This window comes from Penicillium coprophilum, assembly GCF_028826855.1.
Source record: "Penicillium coprophilum strain IBT 35676 chromosome Unknown utg000004l_segment0_segment0, whole genome shotgun sequence".
Taxonomy (NCBI): domain Eukaryota; kingdom Fungi; phylum Ascomycota; class Eurotiomycetes; order Eurotiales; family Aspergillaceae; genus Penicillium; species Penicillium coprophilum.
In genome coordinates, this window is record NW_026622723.1 from 5,863,783 (window position 1) to 5,877,445 (window position 13,663).

The 13,663-nt window shown below is 49.4% G+C and overlaps 3 protein-coding genes across 3 annotated transcripts; all 3 read left to right on the plus strand.

Annotated features, from left to right (window-relative positions):
* Positions 1-706: 706 nt before the first annotated feature.
* N7500_006641 (uncharacterized protein) lies at positions 707-4,359 on the plus strand (the record flags this gene model as incomplete). Its single annotated transcript, XM_056677785.1, has 2 exons — positions 707-4,070; positions 4,124-4,359. The coding sequence occupies 2 exons, from the start codon at positions 707-709 to the stop codon at positions 4,357-4,359; spliced, it is 3,600 nt and encodes a 1,199-aa protein (XP_056532785.1).
* Positions 4,360-4,983: 624 nt separating this feature from the next.
* On the plus strand, positions 4,984-7,536 carry N7500_006642 (uncharacterized protein; the record flags this gene model as incomplete). Its single annotated transcript, XM_056677786.1, has 6 exons — positions 4,984-5,003; positions 5,050-5,078; positions 5,134-5,334; positions 5,404-5,944; positions 6,000-6,655; positions 6,752-7,536. 6 exons carry the CDS (start codon positions 4,984-4,986, stop codon positions 7,534-7,536), a joined length of 2,232 nt encoding a protein of 743 aa, XP_056532786.1.
* Positions 7,537-10,220: 2,684 nt separating this feature from the next.
* gprM lies at positions 10,221-11,966 on the plus strand (the record flags this gene model as incomplete). Its single annotated transcript, XM_056677787.1, has 3 exons — positions 10,221-10,389; positions 10,441-10,562; positions 10,656-11,966. 3 exons carry the CDS (start codon positions 10,221-10,223, stop codon positions 11,964-11,966), a joined length of 1,602 nt encoding a protein of 533 aa, XP_056532787.1.
* Between the last annotated feature and the right edge of the window lie 1,697 nt (positions 11,967-13,663).

A 13,663-nucleotide genomic window follows, 5' to 3' on the forward strand; every position in this document is an offset into this window, starting at 1 on the left:
GATAAGGTAGGGATGAGGGTATGATCTCAGATAAGGGCAGTGCTTTGTACATCATCGTCATTACCGGCAGATGAGTCGTACGAGGGTAGATCCTTATTCTACCGAGTCCCCCTTGCCCTAGCGATTGGGAACAAATCATTCCCTCGATATTGATTTGAGGAGTTGTTTGACAAACCGATGCCTCAATTCATGTTCTCTCTTCACTAGTATATGCTGTTTACGGGTACGATCCTTGTCAACAACATCGAGACCTTTGATATCACACATCCACGGTTCAGAGGTCCCCACTATTTAGACGGGAGGCTGGGAATGGCCACTCTCATTGGCTGTATGTGAGCTGCGTGCTGCATTAGCGTGGCAGTCCTTGTATTTTTTAATTTTAGTGTAATTTCAAGTATTGCCGTTTCAATTCGAAAAACAAGACTGGGTCTTCCCCTGGGTTCCCTTCGACTTCATCAGTCATTCGTTGATACTCAAATGCAGTGAGGCTTCGGTCTCGAGCATGATTCATTCATTTACATTCCTTTGCTCTTAGTCTCTTTTTTTATGCCTACATTCTTTACCACGTTCTTTTCTCCACGCGTTGCGGCCTGACGGCCTCCCTGAATTTCTTGGACAGCACAACCCTGTCTAGTCTTCCCACACTCGCTTCAATCATTTCAACTGGTCAACTACACTTCTTTTGCCCGTCGTCGCTCCCAGGACAATGAGGGTCTCTTCATTGTTTGGGCCCGCGGCGGCTGGCTGGCCTTCGCTTCTTGCCCTTTTACCGACTCTGAACGCCCTGTCATTCGAGTCAGTCTCCGTTCCGGAACTGGACCTGACCTCGCTGGGACGGGTATCAATCACTGGTGATTTTGATGGCGTCTCCCTCTATCAATATAAGGAACAGACCGAATCAATCCCCGATGGCACCCAAGCCCTTCTCACCCCACTACCGAACGGCATTCTCACAAATCTTTCATCCGCCAATGCGCAAATCACGACCATGTGCCCTTTCACTCAAAAGGATGGAACTTTTGCGGGGATATTTGTCGGTGGCAACTTTACCAGCCTGGGCGGAGTCCATTCGCCCGGTGCTGCTCTCTTCAATCCAAATACCAGCAAAGTTGTTGCCTTGCCGGGCCTATCGGGCTCGGTAGCGGCCGTGACTTGTGATCAGGACACTAACCGCGTCTACGTTGGAGGAAAATTCACTTACGACAACGCGACTAACGCCGTCGCGTGGGCGCCCGACGATGGCTGGACTGATCTCCCGTTCAATGGTCTGAATGGCCCAGTCAACTCGATTCTGAAGGCTGACAATGGCCATATCATCTTTGGAGGATCGTTCGACGCGCTCGGAAACAAAACCAGTTCTTCAAAAGAGAGACAAATTCTCAACCTCCAGAATGCGACCGTCACATCCGATGCAGACTCTTCTTTGGACGGCTACTCCGATCCCCGTAACATAATTTGCTCAACAAATGGGGAGGCTGCCAAAGGCAAGACCTACCTTCTTCACGACTATGCGCCGGGATTTTGGAGAGCAGACCTCGGTTTCGATTTTTTCCCGACCAAAATCCGCCTTTACAACACTCATTTGGATGGACGCGGCACCAAAGACTTTTTACTTCGAGCTCTTCCTGACAATGGTATCATGAATCTGACTTACATAGACGAGTCCGGAAAAAAGATCAGCTGTGACTCGTCCTGTCCGCTTTCTAGCAACAAGAGTGAAACCTACCGTGAATTCACCATGGTTAACCCCGTAGGTATGCGGGGGCTCCAGATCGAGATTCTTAGTTGGTACGGACAAGGAGCAGGCCTCAACGGCATTGAAGTCTTCCAGGATCAAATCCTGACATACGCTGTCGACCAATTCAACGAACCGACTTGCTCAGGCATTGAATATCCCGCCAAGTCAACACGCACCGGCTCTTGGACTATGGAGGATGGGTATGTGTCTGCAAAGGTGACAGACTCTAATGCCTCGGCTACATCCGTCACATTCGAGCCTGACGTGAAGCAATCCGGCAACTATACGATCAAGATATATACTCCCGGCTGCACCCAGGACAACTCCTGCAGCTCACGGGGAATTGTTAATGTCACGGCTACCCTTTCGAGTGGACCTGACTCTAACCAACCCGATCCCTTATACCTTCACCAGACCAACCGACACGATAAGTACGACATATTCTACAAGGGATACGTTGATGCCAACAGTGACTCCTTTCGACCGAAAGTTACCCTGCGGGCCAAGGACGGCCAAGGAGATATCACCATTGTGGCATCTCGTGTCCGATTTGAACTTGAGTCCAGCACTGGCGGTCTCAATGGACTCTATGATTATGATCCGACCGCCAAGACCGAAACCTCTGACCTTGCAAAGTCTGACATTAACAAGGCGGGGACCTCACTTGACCACAGTGCAACAATCTCAATCATCAAGGAGCATGATAATGTGATCTATGTCGCTGGTAACTTTTCCGACAGCAAAATTCACCACATCATGTCAATCAAGGACGGCGATGTCACAGCAATGCCCGGCTCCGGATTGAATTCCCCAGTGCTAGCAATGGCCACTCTTGACAATGTCTTGTACGTTGGAGGTCGCTTCACCGATACCTCAGACGCAGGTTCAAATGGCCTCGAACACGTTGCGGCATACTCCTACTCTTCCAAAGAGTGGTCGGCTTTGGGGGCAGGACTGAACGGCCTTGTCAATTCGATTTGGCCCGTTGAATTGAATGCATCAACTGCTATCAACGAAACCATCATTGCCGTGAGCGGCGACTTTGACCAAATCATTGCTTCCAACGGGAAGCCCGCGGTTTCTGTTGCTGGTTTCGCTATCTGGGTCCCTTCCCACAAGGACTGGCTCCAGAATGTTAATGTCACGCAGATGCAGTTTGGTGGTCAACTCTCAAGTGTTACTTCACATAACAACACGCTCATTTTGGCAGGCAACCTTGCCACCAATGGTATCATCGCTGGTGGTGCGGTGTCACTGCTAGACTCCGATGATTTGCAACTTATTCCTCTGTCGATGAAGACTAACCACCAGAAATCGAGCACTGGTCTGATAACCGGTGCCTATGATACTGATTCAAGCCGCAATCTCACTATCTACGGTGGGCATTTCGCTGCCGCTGGCAGTAATGGATCAACTATTGAAAATATCGCCATCTTCAACGGTACCAATTCGAAGATCTCAGGTCTACCGCAAGGTGCCGACAGTAACTCGACATTTGTTTCAATGCTTGTGTACAACAACACCCTCTATGCAGGTGGAAACGTCACCGGAAACATCGGTCAGACCACTCTATCCGGTCTTGTGGTCTACGACCTGAAGAAGAATGAGTTCTCACGGACACAGCCAGCTTTCGCGGGCTCGGATGTCGCAGTCAATGCTATCGTCAACCGACCAGGTACATCTGATATCTACTTTGGAGGAAACTTCGACGGTGTCGGGCAGTTCCCATGTAGTTCTATCTGCTATGTGGATGCTACCACCGGTGACTGGGATCGACTTGACACGTCCCTAAGTGGTACTGTAGTTGACCTTCATTGGGCCAGTGAAAAGACGCTGATGGCTGTGGGGGACCTTGAGGTTGATCGCAATAAGACCTCAATTGCTACCTACAACGCGGAATCTGACAAATGGACTGCTTTCTCTGGAGCGTCTCATTCAGATCTTCCCGGCAATGTCACTACGTTTACTGTTTCTAGCACAGATCTGTCAAAGTTCTGGATCGGAGGTATTGCGACTAATGGCTCAGCCTTCTTCTTGAGCTACGATGGTTCCAAGTTCCGATCCCCCGGAAATGTTTTCTCTGAGGGCACGATCATTCGTGGCCTAGAGGTTCTTCCTCTCCGCGAAGACCATTCCAAGGCCTCTCTGTTGCGTAACGAGCAAACGTTGTTGATCATGGGCTCGCTCATGATTCCGGGATTCGGACATGCATCAGCAGCGCTCTACAACGGAACCGATATCACTCCATTTATTCTTTCCCAGCGAGCCGATGGAACACCGGGCAGCATGTCGAAGTTCATTTCCGAGAAGAAGAACCCTTACACCACCCCCGGTGAGTTTACCTGACCATTCGTTGACAGAAATCAATGCTGACCGTGAACCTAGCAAAACATCACTCCAATGGCATCACAGTCTTGGTAGCCTTCTGTTGTGCTCTCGGCTCCGTCTTCCTCATCGTCCTAGCCGGTGTCATCCTGAACAAGGTCCAGCGCCGCCGCCAAGGCTACGCAGCTGCCCCTCAAACCTTCGGCACCGATCGACCCTCCGATATGCAACGTCTGCCGCCCGAGTATCTCTTCAACTCGCTGCACCACACCAACCCGAGTGCCCCGGCCCTTTAATGTCCCCTCTCGCTCCAAAAACACTCAACCCCTCTGATTTGCTTCGAGGCTGGCGTTTTTGTTTTGTTTTTTATCGGAAGCAACGTTGCTATACCCAGCCATCTTTAATGTCTTTCTGTTCGCTTGTGTTTTGTTTTTTTCGCGCCGGTCATATCGCGATTTATCTTCAATGTTTTTTTTTAATCCCACTGGCTCCCACATGCCGATACAGTCTCTTGAAAGCTCCATTGTGAATATACCTCTATGTTGATGTACCATATGCTTTTCCGCGATCTATTTCTCAGTTGAGTGGATGTTATTGGGGAGATTGGAGAAATGTAGATAGCCACGGTTTGTGGACTTCATTAATACAATACCCCTTTGCTGATGAATCAACGAATATATTAATATAGAAGCAATTTGCGTGTATCATCATTACATCCAAAGGTATCCCCCGTGCTCCGTACACGCTCATTTAATAGCCACGCGTCCACTCCGTCTGAGTCAGGCCGTTTGTGTGGGGCCCCCAGGTCACCTGGTCTCTCCCCGCAAGTCGATCTCCAGGTTTTCGTATTCCCCAACCTCAACCACTTCCAAGGTTTCTCTGCGGATGTTGTTACTGCATCGTATACATGCCATTTCGGTATGCGATCACGAACCGGCTGGTAAGTTTGATGCGCTCAACTGGTGTACTGGGCTAACACAGCCCAGCTTAACGTGTCGAACACGAAAGCTAAAATGTAGGGATAAATTATCTTGTTTCAAGATTCCATTACCTGACTAAATAACATGTAGGTGATGAAGAAAAGCCCGAATGTTCACAATGTCGCAAAGGTGGCCGAGAATGTCGTCCGAGCGAAGGAGTAGTTTTCCGCCATCAACAAAACGCGTCGATGAACCGAACCTCCCCAGATGGTCGTGGTAGTCTCAATGGGTTCTATTCATATAAGAACACCTTTGACAAGGATAGTGTGTGGTTGGATGTTCCTAAACATGGTACGGCACCGCTGGGACATATTGCTTGGGTCTAAAATTTCGTTGGACGGGGGCTTATATCCTCTGCAGTGATATTCGTCGACAATTCCGATCCATACGCCGATGACCTCGAGGGTCCCCTGGCAGATCCGAACGCAGCGCAAACAAACTCTCCAAATCACAGATGGGGCAGTGGAGCCTCCCGAACAAGCGATGCTGAAACACAGGGATTAGAAGCCTTGTCGGCGGTCGCACACGATCGCTTCCCTTATTCTTCCCTAGACCATTCCATCCCTGATAGTACCTCCTATACCTCTCCCAACCGACGGCACAATGCTGCTCTTCCGCCGGCTTCGCCATCCATGTCGCTGGCATCCACCAGCAATAATACCAATATTAATTTCCTCCTCAACCCGTCGCATTCGATGTCCCCCTCCATCGATCCAAGTATCCAACTCTCTGGCCGCCACACTCCACTCCCATCAAGACCGGCAGTTTCACAGAGAAGCATAAGTCATATGAGCCAAATGAGCCAAATGAGCCTCATGACACATACACCAGATGACAATTCAGAGACCGATTTTGAGACCGCTTTCTTTCTGCGACATTATTCGGAAGGACCAGGACTGTGGTATGTTATATCCCACCTGCTGATGTGAAATCATGAGTAACAATGGTATCTGCAGGATGGATCTCTTTGATCTAGGGACATATTTCGCTTCATACGTCCCGGTACGAGCGAGAGCCAACCCTCTTTTGAAATTCGCCGCTTGCGCATATTCCGCTAAACAGCTGGGTCGAGTCAAAGGTACCAAGGCACCGATGGGTGGAGTTTGCACCCAACAAGCTGCCATGGAATTGTGGCCTGATAAAGACCCCGACTTCGCCTGGTACGGGGCCAAATACTATGAAAAGGCCATCCAGTTGTTAATGAAAGAGCTGCAACCTGACGCAGAGGGTCCACCACCATTAAGTACCCCCGAGGCTTTCGGTCAATGGCAAGCTTCCGAGCTTTCTGTAGATACGGACAACCCACGTAAGCGCCGCAGACGGGTTTCTGATAGTCGGCTCTCACATGGAGTTCATTCCGATGAGGTGCTCGCGGCGACGGCCATTTTGTCTGTGTATGAATTCCTCGATGCCGCAGGGCCTGCGTGGAATCGTCATTTGAGTGGTGTCAAGTCGTTGCTTGATGTCGCCGAAGTTGGCATGATGCCTCTCGAGCAGCGTTCGTCTCCGGGAGAGAGCTCATATCAAACACAGACGCCTAAGAAGTCTGGTCTTTCCAAGGCTCGGAAGGCGACGTTTTGGAATTTCGCGCGGCAGGACTACCTAGCTGCCTGTGAGTGTTTTCTTCCCACGAATAGTTCCCTCAATATCTGCTAACAAAAAGAAGTCATCAATGAAAGCCATACAAGGCTGAACACAGACGACACAGTTCTCTGGACCGAAGCAGGTCTCATCCTCGACAGCGCGGGCTTTCTCCGCCCCAGCAACACAAGCGCGGCAGGATACCCAGAAGGCGAAGATATAATGAAAGAAGACCTAATCAGCAACGGACTAGTCTGGATAATGTCCAAGATAGTCAACTTCATAAGCTCCGGCGATAACGTTCCACTAAACGATCACCAATCCATACCAGGACCGCTGGGCGTCTCGCAACAAGTCCTGCTGGAGCGGTGGTACAGGCTCGAAGCCGAGCTCGACGCATGGTACACCGGCATCCCAGAGACATTCCGGCCCTGCGCACGAATGGATCCCCACAAACTCTCACACCACCGCTCACCCAACGAAAACGAAGACATCTCCACCCTCCAGGAAATCTGGTACAGCCTACCTATGTGCGCCTCCGCCATGCAACACTACCACATGGCACGCATCCTGCTGCTCATCAACAAACCACACGAATCCACCAGCCGTCGGAGCACCATCACGCTCCGTCTCCAGTCGTACCGCTCCATTGAGGCTGAGATTGCATTCCACAGTCGCGAGATTGTGGGTATCGGTCTCTCCCGTCCGGATGGGAGCGTCCGGATCAACTCGCTACAGCCGCTCTTTGTTAGTGGGCAGTGTCTGACTGACCCGCGCGAGCGTCGTACTACCGTGCGTCTGCTGAGGAGTATCGAGTCTGATCTAGGCTGGGCGACTGAATACCGCGTACAGCAGTTATTGAAGGAGTGGGGGTGGAATGAGAATTTGACGCGGTCGCCTTCTGGTTCCTGACGCTCGAAGGTATCAAGATAAGCTTTTCAGTCTAGGGATAGTGTCCGGGGTTAGAGGCCCGCGGGGCATATCCTCATATAGAACCTCTGACTTGGGCCTGTGTTGGACTTGTGTTGGACCCATGTTGGACCCGATGAACTCGTTTGAGGGTACTGGGCTGTATTTGTAGAGTATTGCATGGGCTGTCGGATTGGGATGCATTGCAGCCCTTACACCCCCGCCATGGGGAATGATTTCAAGCGACTGGAAGATGTCAAGGAGGGCTCTCACGTTTGACGAATGCCGGACACATGAGTAATGATCATGATACTCGACTTGTAGTAATGTATAGTGCAGATGTCTGTACAATAAGAAGTGGGATGGAATGTGAAGAAATATCCAAGGTTCGAAAACCTTTCCTCATTTGATTCTGCAGCTTCGGTTTAGTTGCCGAGTTCTCTGCAGACGTATTGTCCAAATTATCCTGGTCTATTCCACCTTGGCGGTTCAGCTTTTGAAGATTTCGATTACTTCATGATCGCCCATTCCTTCGGCTTCAAATTTAGCCCTAAAATAAACAGTCAACCCCCAAAATAAACAAATAACACTTCGAATATCACATCTTCCCATACGAGATTTCTACGCAGTACCTCCTGGACATTCCCCCAACCCTAAAACCCATCCCTCGCGGGTTTTCCGTTGCATGTCACCGAATCCACTTCCAAGCGTGCCCCCCACTGATTTACCCTTCTAGGGGGCAACTTATCCGAATCCCACGCCCCGACATTATTCAAGATCTACCGCGGTTACGAGAATATCTCGGGTTACTAGGATCGGTTATTCCGCAAATCTTTTACTTCGGGTCGATTCTGGGGATATTTTCTCGAGAATGGAGAAGGGAAAGTTTGGCGGGGTGTAGAATGGGGTGGAAAGACGATCCCGGGGTTTGGGGCATTTGGAGGAGCATTTACGTTATTTAGGGCTCCGGCTGCCGCGGGTTTGGGGCTGATCTTGGTACGAAGTCAGCGTACATTTAATAATAATATTGAGCTTGTGTGTGTGCCACTGTGTGGTGTTTCTGTCGAGTCAGGGTTCACTCCAGACTCCGTACTTGGCTTGAAAATAGAAAAATAGAACGAAGGGGGCTGGGGTGTTGACAGATGTGTTTATTTTTACGGCAGTAATTGTCTAACCTGTCTAGATCTCGGCAAGATAAGGGTTGTTTCTGTGGTTCGGACTATTTTGACCTATAGTCTCTTTTTCTGTCTTGTTGTGTCTATAGGATTAACTACGGGGTGTTGTGGTGAATCAGACAGATGGATTTAAACTCGGGGCTAGAATGTATCTACCAAGCTAGATATCATATGTAGGAAGAGTCCTGGTAACTGGAAAGCAAGGTAGAATCAAGGCGAGGAGAATTACTAGGGCTTATGATTTGATGCGAACTTTGGACTCTGCTTGTGTTGAGCGATACAGTTGTATATGTATGACTCATGGATGATCGTGATATCGTCAGAAAAGAGCTAGGCTCAAACTATCAAGAGCCAGCTGCTTAACTAGTTGGTGGTTCATTGCGCTAAATACGATGATCACCAAAGGATGTCGGTGTGCTCTGAAAATATCGGTAAATAGCAAGTACATGTTTCAGCTTCCCGGAGAGGCGTATGTATATCATGTACGGAGTACTACGTATGTATATTGTGAATAGGTCAGCTGATCCATACATAAGATCTACAACATAACACGCAGATGAGGATTCTGGAACTTTTAGATATATTTCAATTGTGATAGATTGTCTGGCAGCGCACACATACATATGTTATATAGCTCTATTGTCCATGTAATTGGACCCATGAGCAACGAATGCTGGCGATGATCACAGCGAGAGACGGGCTAGAGGTAATGATTGGGTGGATTACCGCGTGGGTTCTCGGGAAGGAATGCCATTGTCGGTGACACAGGCCAGTCTGTGGCGAGCATAGGCAGAATTTGATCTCCAGGGGTAAAAGAACGTAATCGAATCAGGGTGCTTGAGGCGAGTGCTTGGCAAATTGTCAGCTTGGGGCTGGACGATTGTGTGTACCTGTCAGCTGGAGCAATCTAAATAGATAGTCATTGAGATCTATTGAATCTAGATTTAATGTTGAACATTGTCATTGTATCTCCAAGTGAAAGGAACTAACCTCACTTGGAAAAGGCCTAGTATGGAAGTCCGAGGCTGATGAATTAGATTAAATCGATGCTAGAGTAGTATAGGATTTTATACTAGCGAGGCACTAAAATATTACCTTGAGATGAGATCTAGGCCGTAAGCATTTAGAACCTTTTGGAAGGTCTGAGTGCCGGAGTACAACATACATCGGTCTTTTATTTACAGTTTTTACGGTTATTTTCAAATCCCGTACTGTATAGCTGTACTGTATCCTCCTTACTGTATTTTACATCCCCGCTAAACGACATTGCCAAGCACGAATTGAGTTTGGGGGGACCGTGGGTAAGGATTTAGGGGCCTCGTGTGCCGGGTGGAGCAGTGAACGGTCCAATGTACCTAACTACTGGAACACGGAGTACGAGTTCATATACGATGAACATCCCCGTTTACCATTGACTTCTCTATCCCTCCCTCTCTTTTGGATCTATATAATATTCCTTCATATCGCGCTGGCGCGTTAGGGATTGGTGCAGGATATGCATCTCTCGCCATCATGGTGCACGCCCTAACTGGACATTGCCCGTCTCCCTTCTTGCAGGAGACGCTATTTCCCTCCACCGGGGGATTTATCGATGGTCGCTATTGCGAGAAGATTACCTTAGGCAACAGTACTTATTCATGTTGCTTGCCATGTCCTCTCGCCGAGTGGAGATATGATACTGGTGAGTCGGGTCATTTCCAGGCCCGTTCTCAAAGCTAACCTGGAGATATAGACTTGGCCGATAAGATCGCCGTCACGAGTTGGATTAGTGTCGCCATTCTCCCTCTATGCATCTTCTTGTTGATTTCGTACGCCGTATTACCCGTCAAATGGACTCACCGTCATTATCTAAGTGTCTGTTTTACTGTGGGCATTTGTTGTATGCAGGCAAGTTGAAATTGGATGCTGGCGTGTGCCGGAAGTCTTCATGGGCTAACTCTCATCTAGCTCGCCTTTATCATCCCTCTCGGCGCCAAACCAGACCAGTGCCACAATGCAATCACCCCTAATGATATGCGCTCCGATCTTTCCTGTGCCTTCTCCGGATCTTTCTTGTTATTCGGAGGCTGGCTAGTGGTCATCTGGAGTTTTATCCGTACAATGGCCTTTCACCTACAAGTATGCTGGGAAATAGTTCTAGGCCCGAAGTTCATGTGGACAGCCTTTGTCTGCGGATTCGGGATTCCAGCCATTGGCATGACCGTTATGCTGATCCTGACTGGAGTGTCATTCCGATTCGGCGAAATCTGCCATATCAACGTAACCAACGCACTATACGACTACTGGATCCCCGTTATGATCTTTGCTGCTGCTGCCCTCTTCCTCCAACTATCAACAATGGTCTACTGCACCCACATCTACCTCCGTTCCCTTTTCGACAAATCCGCCTCGACAACAGGCAGTTCCGGCACCAACCTTCCTTCCTACTCAGCCAGCATCGGCACCGTGACAGCCCGACAAGCCTATCGACGCGTACGCCGCGTCCTGAAGCTCCAATGGCGTGGCATCGCCCTCACATCAATCATTCTCGGCAACGTAATCTTCTTCGCAGTCGTCTTCATCAACCTCGACAATGCCGTCGCCCCAACAGCAAGAAACGTCAAAACCGCAACTCCCTGGCTAATGTGTCTCGCCCAAACCGGCGACAAAGACCTATGCCGCACCCATGCCGCAGCCATCGGCCCCAACGAAGCAACCCTACTAGCAGTGGTAATCCTTCTTTCCCTCGTCGGCTTCTGGAACTTCATCCTCTTCGCCCGCCCCTCCATGTTCGCCGGCTGGCTCGATCTCTTCCGCACCAAAATAGCACAACGCAACGAGTTCGTCTCCGTAGACGCAACCAACCGCTTCGCCAATAACAAGGGCTTCGAAATGCTCACCACTGTCAAATCACCCGATACATACATGCGCTCGCCAAGCCCAACACGATTGGGACCTGATCGCAAAGACTTCATGCGCTCACCAAGTCCTCCACGAATGGGGCCTGACCGGAACGCTTTCATGCGTTCACCAAGCCCTACCCAAATGGGCGGGACTGACCGCAGCGTATTCATGCCCTCCCCGAGCCCTACACAGGCTGGATTCGGCCGTAGTCCGACCAGCCCCAGCCCGAGCATGGACCGTTCCCATATCGCTCGTGAGGCCCGCTATGTGCGGCCCTCGCTGAGTTTTTCCGGGCCTAGGCCGCCTAGCTCGTTACATAGTGCACGCGAGTGGGATCCTCAGTCTACGTTTGCGCCAGGGTATGGGCGAGTGTAATGTTACCGAAATACGTTTTTTATGTTTTCTCTCTTAATGTTATACAAATATCCCGTCTTTGGCCTATAGGTCTACGAAAAAAAGAAGATGGGAAACACCGTGTTACGCGTGTCTCACTATTTCCTGGGCAGTTTTCGACGTGTATCAATGATGTATGATTTTGTTTCATATTCGTCCGTTCCTATTTCTGAACAATTTAACTGGTTTCTAATTTATCTGTCTCCACATTCACTACACTTTCTATTGATTTGGAAAGAATCGAGACTTTATCCCCATTACAATTGTAATCACGATTCTCACCACACCCGTCTCAATCTCAATTCCAATCTCAACGGCAATGCAATCGGGTCCTCGCATCGGTATGCCCGTAATCAGCACAATAATTCGCACAGCATATAGAGCCCAGTCACATAATTACACGACAGCCAGGTGGTGGACATGGCCTCGTACATAAATTACCATAAAATACCACCAAAATTTGAATAAAAAAACCACAGAGCCGAGCCCCAATCGCTACGCAAAGCCATCAAGACCGGGGGCGGCACTAGTCCCCTTGGGATTCCGGACTCCACCTCATGCAGGAACGGCGGTTTTACCACGTTGGGGCTGATTTAGTCTGTGCGTTCATTATAGGTAGTTACTACAACACGGGGTACCGATGAATACTTTACGTGTTTGCAAGGGCTTCACTAGTTGAACCTTACTGTACACTAGAATATCCCTGTTAGACTTTCGGAGAACACTTCTAGATTGTTGGATGTATTTGAAATTCGTGTTGGGTTAGTGATTATGTGAGATGCGCCTTTTGTGTGGATCCGTACCTACATAAGTGCAGTCCTGTTTAGATTGTGCGGTTGAAGTCAAGTCTTTGGTATTTCGTATTCTGTAGGTACTCTGTACTCCGTATAGGCGAGTATATTAAAGACTGTATAGACTTGCAGAGACAAGGACCGGGGGTCGGGACCTCGGGAAGTTTATTAAATTGTGTGTATTGGACAGGGGTAGTGATAGCGAGGGGCTCTAGTGGTCCTTGCGGATGAATTGATTTTCAGACGTCAGGATCCACGCTCATTCCCAACATCGGCAAATCCACTCGCTGGAACCTTTTGCTCTCTAGAAACCCCGCGGTTCTTGTGATTGCTCTTTGATCTGTGGATCTTACGTCAGGCGCGATGATCCAGCGAGAACTCCCGGGGGTGCGGGGTTGATCGACTTCGATAGCGTGTTCCCCCGGATTCAATGTTGGAAACTATGGAGTAGGGTGTCAAAGGAGCACTAGTTTTAGTCTAACACACGTGGGGCCGGGGGCTGTTCATAGGCTAGAAGTATCTTTCGGCATTTATGGGCTTGGGATTGACACGTGCTTTCGGCCCCGTGGGGTATAGATGAGCCCGTACGATATATGCATAATCCGGGGCAGAGGTTGCAGAGTGGATAGTCTGATTATTGAAGACATACGAATGGGAAGTCGGGGGAGAAGGCCTTGTTGGATTAGCGCTAGTATGTACGGAGTACGGACTGGGGCATCCGAGGCCTGCCATGTGATTTTGAGGTCCGGGGAAAACTTTATTTTGGAGTTGTTTATGGGGTACTGGGGGATCGTCAAATATTCACATGGTGAACTCTGGGGAATATCCCTGGAAGAACACGGAGTGCAGGGTTGGACTCATTGATGTGCGCAGATGGAGCTGCCAATG